At 41.3% G+C, this 12019-nt stretch overlaps 1 protein-coding gene across 1 annotated transcript in view; it reads right to left on the minus strand.

The window, feature by feature from the left end:
- Window positions 1-12019, minus strand: part of NPC1 (NPC intracellular cholesterol transporter 1) — a 107659-nt gene that overhangs the window by 49604 nt on the left and 46036 nt on the right. Inside the window, exons 9-10 of the mRNA XM_030213532.1 lie at window positions 9124-9350; window positions 1654-1754 (exon numbers count right to left, since the gene is read on the minus strand). Coding sequence (XP_030069392.1) covers window positions 1654-1754; window positions 9124-9350 — 328 coding nt within the window. The remainder of the gene's footprint in view (window positions 1-1653; window positions 1755-9123; window positions 9351-12019) is intronic.

The raw sequence follows: 12019 nt of genomic DNA on the forward strand, positions 1-12019 counted from the left end.
GAAATATATGAGCGACTCATTTAGCATGTGCTCATTTTTAACAAGTGCTAAAAACGCTAGCGTGCCTTTGTAAAAAGACCCCTTAACCCTCCACTGTCCCAGGTACAAAACTAGACTGTAAGCCCACTAGGGACAGGAAAAGTACCACAGAAAGGCAGTATATCAAATGCATTATCACCACCATCCACATATACTAGTGAATGGGGCGGTGCACTGCTGAAACAACCATAGATCAAGAAACCAGGGGGGGGGGGGGGGGGGGGGAATGAAGCAGTGTTGTGTAGTAACTGAGTAAATCTGTTTAGTTACTGTACTTAAGTAAACGTTTTGTTACTTTTACTTATAAAGAAGTACAGGAAACATTTGTTACTTTTACTGATGTAATAATTTCATCAATTTTACTACTTTTACTCAGTTATATCTGATGCTTGAAGTTAAAAATAAAAGCAGAAGTGAGATGTAGATACTGATTCCACAGTAACCAAATGAAACGGCAAAACTGGGAACAGGATTTTGCTACTGCAAACCTCGTCTTGTAAACAGTGAATCATCTCTTCTTAAATGTTGTTGTTCAGTGAATATAGCCTATGAGAACAGTGCAGGTGCCTTTGTTTGTTGAATTGGTCACTGGTCTCCAGCCAAACAGAACAGTGATGAGTTGGGTCGCTTTTAAGGAGAGATGAAGCTGAAGCTTTTAGCAATTCTTGGTGAACAGACATATGTCTCTATCACAACAGATTGATGCACATCCCATGGAAAGTTTTATATTGGGGCGACTGTCCACTGGACTGAACGAGTCTTTACAGAGGAAGTCTGCTTGTCTGGCTTTAAGCCTGACATTCTTGAATCAGTTCTTGAAGATATGCAGAGTTTGCAGTCAGAAGAAAATTAGAACAATTCCAATTTTGTGAAAGCCTTCTTTGCTACACGGAGGTCAAGTGTTTCAGAGAGTCCCTTGCTTAAAATCTGCAGACCCTGTCAGTAACACTGCAACCTGGCTTGATTTGAAGGATTTTTTATTTTATTTTAATCAGACTGAATCATCCATTTCTTGCCAGTGCAGTTGTTGAACACCTTTTCAGTTGTGCTGGTTTACTAATGACTCACAATCACACTTGCATGAGTGACAAGTCATTTTCAAAATGTTAGTGTTACTACAAGCAAAGTGGATTGAATTTTAGGGCAATAAAGTTGTTGGGATAAAAATGTTAATAGTTGCATTCGTGTAGTTATAGTAATTTCACTTTTTACTCATTAGGAAATAACTTACTTTTTTACTTGAGTATTAAAATAGACAATTATTTTTACATTTACTTATATACTTTGAAATAGCACTTTGAACACTGGGGGGGGGGGGGGGGGGGGGGGGAGGGAGGCTAAACACATTATGGCAGAAGCACCACCTAGAAGACAGCTAGCCAAAAAACCTATGGCTCTAACCCCACCTTTAATTGCAACCCACTTGCCTCCTCCAATTCTCCTTCTCAGTTCTTCCATAAGCTTGACCTGCCCTCCCTAACCTCTCTTTTTCATTTTAGTTTTGTGTAAATCGCTTAGCGGTGCAGACATTCTTTGCAATTAACGATATATCAAACCTTGACAAATAAACAATGGCCCTGATGTCTTCCTCATCTTTCAGTAATCTCCACTCACCATCATAGCCTCCTAATGCCAGCCAAGGGAAGATCGGTCCACCAAACGTGCCCAAGCATGGGTCATGGAGCGTGGTTGTATCATTTAGAGAGGCAGGAGCCCTGCAAAACAACCCAAACACATTCACTTCACTTGCCTATAAAAGACATGCGGATGGAAGCAGAAGCGCTTACACTCAACAGGCTATCACAGTGCAATTGCCCTGTGCTAGGTACAATGTGCTGACAATGTTACAGTACAAAACTAGTGCTTTATGGAAATGAAGCTGACAGAGGAACTAAGTCAGGGGGGTGGTATTAGGGTTTCTACAGTGATTTTTTTTTTCCACACAGATTATACACAAATGGGAGCCTCTAAGCAGAAGGGAAATTTGGCTTAGCCATGTCTCATTGTTAACATACATAGTAACATAGTAGATGATGGCAGAAAAAGACCTGCACGGTCCATCCAGTCTGCTCAACAAGATAAACTCATATGTGCTACTTTTTGTGTATATCCTACCTTGATTTGTACCTGTCCTCTTCAGGGCACAGACCGTATAAGTCTGCCCAGCACTATCCCCGCCTCCCAACCACCAGCCCCGCCTCCCACCACCGGCTCTGGCACAGACCGTATAAGTCTGCCCAGCATTATCGTTAAAGGAACAAAAATTCCACTTATCCTTAAAAAGCCTCAAACGATCAATGTCGTCACATGTGTTTTGTAGAGATAATTCACATTTTTTTGCTTCACGCCACAGTAGAGAGTATAAGAATGTGAACAGGGGAAGGCCAAACTTTTCTTAGCCTATCTGGAGTTTTATTCAATTGTCTTTTTTGAGCCGACTTGCACAGGGGTAAGGAGTGGTACATGTCATGATAACTGCATGTCAATCCGCCAATAAGAAGAGAGGCTGCTGGAGGTTAGTATGATCACACACAGGGAATACAGCACACCCACTAAAGAAAAGGGATCAAGAAAAACACCATGGCATTGTGGGTACCGTTAGTGCTGCTGTTTACAACTGCAAGTAAAAAATCAAGGCACAAAACAACCACAGAAGTGGAGAAACTGGATCCACTACGAGGAGACGTGCAGAGACAAAGGAGTAGCGTGACCAACAGGACACTTCCAAGTAAAACCAAGAAGACGAGAAATGGCAAAATATTCTTTAATGGTAGATGAGACTTGACACAGCACGGTGTTTCGGCGAACACCGCCTGCCTCAGGAGTCTGTGTGTGGTAGTCACTTGTAGATGCAGGCAAAAAAGCAAACAAACCAAATTGAGCCTTTAAAAAAAAAAAAAAAAAAAAAAAGACTAATAAATGGTAAAAATGCAAGTAGCATGGCTAAGAGCATCAACGAAGTTTAGGTTGAAATTAAGTACAAAAAGAACCAAGCAAGAAAAACAGCTTAATCAGCAATGAGTGTGCTAGTGCTGGGATGGGTATTTAAAACAAACAAAAAAAAAAAAAGGCGGCAGGAAGCTCAAACATGTAACTTTTTTGAACTAATTATGGGCCCATAATATGAAAAACCAGCCACACTCAACATTTTGGATTTCCTACTTTACTCACCATTTCCCAGAGACAGTCACATGTATGTACTGGTGTGTTAGTGCATACTTGACACACATGCATACTTATATAACTGTAAATCGGGCAACCCCATCCCCCCTTGTGCCCAACTACCCAGTAACAGCTGGTAGCGTGCTTTGGGCTTCCATCTGGCCCAACAAAATCTACTAACAAGCCGATTAAAATGTTGTACATCTTTTTTTAACATCCGTAGGGGCAAGGTTTGAAGATGATACAGTCACCTAGGAAGTATCACCATGCGAATAAGGCTAATCCTCCCCGCAAGGGAGAGAGGCAGACCCTGCCACTTATCCAACTGTTCTTCCATCCCACAAAACATCCAGTGCATATTGAGATTATAAAGATAGTTTACCTGGGGCGTAAGAAGGACTCCCAAATACTTAAAGGAACCATGAGCCCATTTCAGCAGGAAATTACCCCTCCATAACATTGGAATACCTGCTGAGGTCACCAAGGCCACCAATTTATCAAAATTAAGGCGAAAGATTGCAAAATTTCCATATTCCGAAAAGAAGTAATGCATTCAATGAAATTTGAGGATCTGTCAAGAGCACCAAAAGATCATACGCAAAGGCTGCTAGTTTGAAAAAAGAAAATCCCAAGACACACGATCGAACGCTTTTTCAGTGTCAAAGCTAATCAGTATCGCTGGCAGTGCCCACTCAGCCACATCCTCCAAGGATGTCAAAATTCGTCTAATATTTTTAGTCACTGATCGTCATTGCACAAACCCTACCTGTGACTCATGGATGAGCGAGGGTAGTATCCTTCCTAGTTGACTGGCTAAAATTTTTGCAAACATCTTCACCTCATGGTTAATAAGCGATATGGGTCTATATGATTCAGGCAACATAGGGTCCTGACCTGGTTTTGGCAAGACAACAATTTGTGCCACATTTAAATGTTCACATATGCTACCCACCTCTACTCATGAATTAAATAAGGCAGTCAGCAGGTCAACAATAGCCTCCCCTAACATTTTGTAGAACTCAGCCCTTAGACCATCCGGGCCGGGAGCCTTGCCCAATATACTCTTACTTATCGCCCACGAAACTTCATCCGCTTGAATAGGAGCATTGAGGAATGCACGGTCAGACTGCGACAGGTGTGGGAGGTCCAAACCTTCCAAGTAGAGGTAACCTGGCAGATCAACAGATTCTGGAGGGGTATATAAAGTGCGATAAAAGGTTCGAAAAACTTCACAGATGGCTTTATCAGTATGGACCGCCCTACCTTTTGACAGTGATTATAGACTTTGAGGCCTGCTTTTGAGCGACTATAGCTTTGCTAACAACTTTCCACACTTATTCCCATGTCTGTACAATTGAAATTGATAGTAAATTTGTGGCTTAACTGAACATTCATGAAGGAGCGAGTTAATCGCCGTTTGCACCGACAGAAGTTCTTGTTTTAATGCAGCAGTGAGCGATGTGCCATATTTACGGCGCAGGACCAGCAGCCTCAGCTGCAGATGCAGAAGCTCCCTATCCCTCGCTTTTTAAAAATAACTTACATAACTAATAGTTTCGCCCCTCAAGACAGCTTTTGCAGCCTCCCAAAATTTGGTCATATTGTGAACACTATCCCGATTAAACTGCGCGTATTCAGTTCACCCGTGCATTAAACGCTCCCTAAATTCCGCATTATGATTCAAGTAAGCCGGGAAGGTCCAAGACTGGGCTGGCTGTTCAGCTCCAGCAGTCAGCCACTCCAACCAAACAGTCGCATGATTCGAAATAACACATGGCCCTATCTGGGAGTCTTTTTCAGAATTCAAAAGGGAACGGGACATCAGCAAATAATCGATCCGTGATTGTGTACCATGTGCCCGAGATAGGTGTGTGTAATCTTCATCAAGCGGATGCAAAACACGCCTAATGTCTAAAATATCCAGCAGCTCGCACAGACCAAGTAACCCCCTCGTTGACCAGGCCTTTGGATTTGGAGATGGGCGAGATTTGTCCAATTCAGGGTCCCAGGCCATATTAAAGTCACCCCCCAATATCATGGGCATAGAGGAAATTTCAAAAAGTGTGTTTGTAAGGCGTTTATAAAAGGCACTGTCCCATTGGTTGGGGGCATAAATACTGCCCAGCACAACTGGTTGTCGGGCTATCAGGGCCTGGCAAAAAAACAAAGTGCCCCCCAATGTCTTTAACAACCTTTCGGACGTGAGTGCCCAATCCTGCCCTAAACAGAATGGTCACTCCCCCTTTCTTCCCATCAGCAGGTGATGACACACAATCACTCACCCACCAGTGAGCCAATTTGGCATGCTCTTTTTCAGATAAATGAGTTTCCGGAAGAAAAACCACATCAGCCTTGATATGCTTCAGATATTGCAAAATTTTTGAACACTTAATAGGAGAGTAAATGCCTCCAACATTCCAAGTTACTACTTTAACCATAATAGCAGAAAATGTAAGGTAATTCATAGATAAGCATTTTAGTATGAAATAGAGAGACCGCCCCAGCACATGGCCTCCCTCCACATAGAATGCACCATGTTCATTAAACAAGACTACAGTATTATAGTTGGTCAAAATACAATTTTGAGCCACCCAAGCTCCGATTCCACTGCAAGACAAATGTGGTACCTGTTCCCCCCTCCCCAACCCGTGTACCCCACCCTCCTTACCCCCTTCCATACTGTTCCCTTAGGAACTGGTCACTGTTAAACGCCTCCCTCCCCATCCTTCCCCTTAACAGTCAGATAGTCCTAACCCCAACCTTATAGCTTACATTCATACTGATCTGTTTGTGTACTTTTACTGCATCAACTTGTTGTATTTAAAAAAACAAAAACAAAAAACGCATTCATACTCCATCCACGCACTCCCCAATCCATCCCCTTAGCCATAAATTTATCCATTCTCATGCTCAACCAATCCCACGCTTCAAACCACGTTCTTATCAGCATCACATACTGTGATATACAATTGAATTAAGTGCAATAAGCACTATGCTAATAGGTATAACAGTAAATAAAAAACAAAACATTGATTCAATGCATAGTACTCAAGCCTTTGTAGTTTGTCCTACCTGTGTAAGGCTTAAAGTAACTGGAAAACATAATGAAAACAACAATAAACCCACTCAAACCTCCTCTGCCCAAACTCCCGCCCTAGGCACGTTAACCATTGCACATATGACCATTTGACATGTCAAAAAAAAAAAAAAAAAAGTAAAAGCCAAGCTAGAAATTATATTCCATGAGTCAGAAGACAAACTCTGATTCCAATTACACCACTATCCTTATTGGAAATGTTCAAAGCGTCCTAAGGCCCAGCGCAGGATCTACAGCGCCATGATAGATGGTAACCGGCCCAAATCAGAAGTGTAACAATCAGCGACAGAAGAGTTCAGCTCCAATGTCGGACAGATTAACTGCCAAAAACCGGCAGACTGCTATAAGCCATAGTTACAGCCACACAAACATTAAGATTCAAAAAGTCTGCAGGTTTTCCCAGCAGAGCCCTGGCCAGCACATCTTCAGTAGATATATCACCGTTTAGGACATCCACCATTCTGTCCCAGAGAGCCCAGCTGTTGGAGAAAATTCTGGGCCTCTGCCACCGAAAGACAAAGTTTTGTTTCACCTTGATATGAGATGCATAGTTTGGCAGGATGCAAGAGAGTGAATTTGATCTTCCGATTATGTAACTGCGAGCAGAGTGGCCACAGCTGAGGAATAATCTTGAAAACACAATATGTTTTGGCTCTCATGGTGTAACTCTTTACCACTTCGCATCGCTTGTAAAATTGCAGTTTTATGAACAAAATTAAAGAGACATATCACTACTCTGGGCCTGGAGGACCCCCTCTTGCCTTAGGCCTATCCGATGGGCTCGTTCTACCACCAATGGGCATGCCAAATCTGAGACAATTGCTGTGGCAGCCAACGTTCCAAAAAGCCCCGAAGATCTCTCTCGTCTACTGATTCTGCCAATCCCACAAACCGCAAGTTATTTCTGCAAGATCTATTTTCCAAGTTCTCTAACTTATCTTCGTAAGTATCCAACACTTTTTGCATACGAGTCTGGACTTCCTCCACCTTCATCATCTTGTCTTCCAACTCCCCAGTGCGGTGTCAGTAGGTTGCTAATTCTGCAGCAATACGATCGAGATTACTGTGAAGTTGTTCTAATTTTGAGTCTATGGGGCCCAGCTGAGTGTCCAAGACATGCTCCACTGCTCCAATTACTTCTGTTGTTACTTCTGCTACCCACACAGAGCCAACAGTAGAGTTGGGCGGGCTAGCAGGCACCGCCATCTTGTCCCCCTGTAACTTCTGTTTGTCTTTCTCTTTCCGGAGGTTTTTAGTCCCTATTAGTTGTTAATCGCCAATTCCTTGAATCTCGCCCCTCAGACTCTTATCGAGCAGGAACAGCCTAAAATCCGAGGTTTGCTGTGTAAAAATTAGAGGTTTTATGGAGAGGTAGCAGGAGCAGAAAACCTAGCTGCTGCACAGTCATGTGACCCCCCCCCCCCCCCGGTTTATTTAAATTATTGGAAGATGGTATGTTTGGGCGAGATGGATTGATTTTCAAAATGCCATTCCCAGATTTCAGGTAAATGCAGTAAGTAATGCCAAAAAAAAGATCAACGGCCACTTAGTCTGCTCAGTAGAAATTCTTCTCAGATATTCTACAGTCTTCATATTTTACGTACGAGTGGGACTTGCTCCTTACCCTGATGGATGAATCGTCATCAGGGCCAAATACAAGTTCTTTCAAATAAAAAAAGGCTATATTCCCAGGAATGAAACCATCAAATGAAGCAAATGTGTATCAGTGGAAAAGGCATTCCAGAAGAAGGTATAGGCAGTGGAATGGAGTGGGCTACAGAGGCCATGACCCCACCAATATTTTGCCCAGAACAGCATGGGAGGTGGTGATGGAAGACTGGTTTGTTGGCCCCTCCAACCACAAAGATATTCTGGAACAAGCACTCATGATAGGTGGCTTCCAAGACCAGACATGGAAATGCTGTTAGCAAACACTACTCCACAAAGGGTGGTGAATATGCACAGCAGGTTTCTGGGGAAGTGCTAGAAGTAAAAAGGAGAATTCAGGACAATGAGGGACAAGTACCAAGGATTTTTAGCTGTGAGGAAACAGGTAAAGCAGGAAGAGTGGAGGGCTCACTGCCAGTACCACTTAGGACTGAACTTTCCCACACAAAACTCAAAGCTGGCCTGAAGACCCATTACTTTAGCATGTTCTACAGATTAATCATACAATGTTGGATCTCAAGGCGGATAGCATGCTTGCCTTGTATTTCTCATCTAGTCTTTGAAACGTACTGTTTCTCTTCAATATTTCCTCTTCCCTATTAAATTAATGAGTTCTTTTCTAGCTGTATTTAGCCTGCAAACCACTTTATAGTGGCGACACTGATAAGCAGTATAGTAAATATCCAATAAACAATACTGCTGCAACAAGACAGAGGCAAAAAAAAACCCCATAGTATGGCCTGATGAAAAGAGCCTGGATAATTCTGTCAAAACCTTCATTTGGCCCTTGAAAAAAAAAAAAAAAAAAAAATCAATTTTAGTGCAATCCAAAACTTGACCTTTACAGCCTGTGACATACATAGAAAGGTTTGTGCTACTGCTAAAAAGAGCACACATTTCAAACACCATGTTGTGATTGCCTTCCTGCCACATCTACCTCATCTCCAGGGAAAGATGGGTCTTCATCCTACCGTGATACTGACAGACCATCTTTTAAATTTTTTTTGTTTCTGGAATGCTTCCACCCAGGTCTGTAGTACCCGTGTGCAGTTCTCTACCACGTTCCCTGGCATACAATACTAAATAAAAATGCCAAACACGTACACAAATGGATTAAACACTAGAGGTTATGAAGGGACTCCAGGCCCTGCCCATACCGGACGCAGTAGAGGAAGTGTGTGTGGTAGTCATCATAGGTATAGAACATATCCTTGGTGCTATGTTCTAACGCCACGTGGCTATTCTGGAAGTAGTTGAGCACACTAAGGATGGTGCAGTTATTGTTGTAAGGAGCCAGCGGGGCCAGACAGATGTCCTTCAGCATCACGCTCTCATTCTTGTAATAGGCAGTTATATTCTCTATGGCATCTTGCAAATCCAGCACCTGCAAAGCAGCAAAAAGGATGACAAGTCCCATCAATTACAAAACTAGGAACTATTTTTTTTTCCTCTTCTTGAATATACAAGGTCCAATTTTGAGGTTCGGCGGTTACTTTTCAGCTTCCCTGACAAATCACTGTGTCTTTCTCCTATAAACACAACACAGGATGAAGCTAGAACTTTTTATATTTTTACTTAACTTAAATTTTAACTATATTTTTGGTTCAAAAATAAATATGGCATTCTAGTTTTTCAAGTGGACACTGAACTTCCGAGTGCTCCAAACACAGATGTGTCATTTTAGAAAAAAAGTGCCCGACTCACGTCTATGTTCGGAGCACTCAAAAGTTCAAGTGTCTACCCAACGACCCTGAGGAAGCCATTTTTATGGTAAAACGGGTCCCGTTGGCATGGGTGATTAAGAGAGATTGAGTAATGTAACATTAAGACTGGATATATACACGGTACTTTACATTTCTCAACTCAAAACTTCTATCTTGCGTTTTAAAAAAACATGGATTTAAATACTGTCACGAAATGCCTAGCCACCTGCCTGGGGTTACCCCAAGGCCACTTAGAGGGTCTATCCCCAGCACAGCTCAGGTCTGCCTGCACCTGCCACTTGTGCTCTACACTAGCACCCTCCTCCCACAGACTGGTCACAACCGCCTCTGGGAGAGTCTCCTGCTCTCAAATTATACCCAGTGATTTCTAGGTTACTAGGGCCACACTACCAGTGGTCCCATAGTTCCCAGAAAGCACTCACAGACCCAACACACAAACCATCAGGATTCTTTATCAGTCCAGACAAGCAGAGGCAATAAACAAAGTTGTTTATAGTCTTAAAAATATTGAAAAATGAACAGAAAAAGTGCAATCAGCAAACAATAACAGGTAAATGAAATATGGTTTTCCTGGCTAAGACTGGGGCAAACGTCAGTACATTCTAAATGAAAATGAGCTTGTAAAAATTCAAGAACAGCAATCTCAAATAGCAGGAGACCGTTTGATTATCCATAGAAAACTTGAAAATCTAGAAAATTCTTCAAGAAATCTAAATCTACGCTTATTAAATTTCCCTCAAACACAGTATATGTCTGCTAGAGAGCTGTTTAATAAACTTTTGAAGGAGATTTTCAAATATCCAGAAGATTCGCCTCCACTGCAAAAAATATATTACCTTAAATTACAAGGGAAAAATTCTCAATCGGCCCCTACTGAGTTACAAACATCTTCTGAATCTCTGGATGTATCCGGATTATTGGAGCAATCTCAGGAAGAAATTAAAACTCGTGCTACTTTGATAATTTCCTTTGTCTTTATACAAGATAAAGAGGCTCTATTGAGATGTATTTTAAGAATTTACAGCCTCAGTTTATGGGAGGTAAGATTTTGATTTTCCCAGATATTTCTAAATGGACTCAGCAAAGGAGAAAGAAATTTCTGGAATTGAAGCAGAAATCAGTGGAAATAGAAGCCATTTTTCAACTGAGGTTTCCATGCAAATGTTTAATTTTCTTCAAGAATAATAGATACATATTTTGAGCCTGAACAATTGTCTAGATTCTTACTTATGCATGGGAAAAAAGAACTGACCAAATAAATGTTGGAATTATGGTCAAGATGAAAATTTAGAATACCACCTGCTCTAATTTTGAAACGTTAATTATTTCCACTTTAACCAACTTCCTTTGGTGACAATTGGATTCTCTCTAATTTGTGGACTGCTGAAAATCAATGTTTGTATAAATTCCCTTTCGAATTTAATATTTGGAATAATTTACTTTAAAGTTGTTATTTAAAACATTGATGTATCATTCAAAGAGTGTTATCTTTGTTTAAATTGAAATTAATAAAGAAATTTAAATATAAATGAAAATGAGCTCTCTGAGCTAATCAGAGCCCAGACCAACAATCTTTGAAAGTATACACCAGACTGCCTTTCCAAAAGGCTTAAACAAAGAAACAGCCTTGGTTCTGCTGCAGTTTTACAGGCTTAAAAAACACTGTTCTGTCACAAATATATTGGAGCAAGATTCATACTGAACTAAGGGCCCTGTTTAAAAAGCCGCATTATTGGCGCGTTAACCACGTACACGCATTAACTGTGTACACGCCTACAATATCCCTATAGGCACCTACATGGTTAGCATGCGCGCTAATTGTAGGTGCGTTAAAAACGCTAACACGCCTTAGAAACAGGGCCCTAAATGTTTATGAACGCTCATTAAGGCTGGATGACGCTTTAAATTTCTCAACTCAAAAGCTTCTATCCTGCGTTTCTAAAAAAGTGGATTTAAATATATTGGAGCCAGATTCATACTGAACTGTAAGAAGGAAGAGTCAAATGTTTATGATCTCTACAGTATAAGGCTTTTTTTTGAATAAAAATGTTTGATATTTTTGGTAAGAATTTTTGAATTGTCTTATTTCAGTCTCGAATGAGAGATCTTTGTATGGTAGGATATTCTGTGATCTCCCTTTACCTCCTCTTAAGATTTTTTGTATAACCCCCAATGTAAAGCAGTATACAGAAAAGATGTAAGAATTTGCCTTCAGTTTAGCCACCCATTTATCTTGGTGCCTTTGTCCTATATATCTTCTATGTCTGAACTGCATTTGCCCCACCTCTCCCAGCTGCCTATTAAGATGTCTCACTGTATTGCTCCAACA

The sequence above is a fragment of the Microcaecilia unicolor genome, chromosome 1 (assembly GCF_901765095.1).
Source record: "Microcaecilia unicolor chromosome 1, aMicUni1.1, whole genome shotgun sequence".
NCBI classification, from domain to species: Eukaryota; Metazoa; Chordata; class Amphibia; order Gymnophiona; family Siphonopidae; genus Microcaecilia; species Microcaecilia unicolor.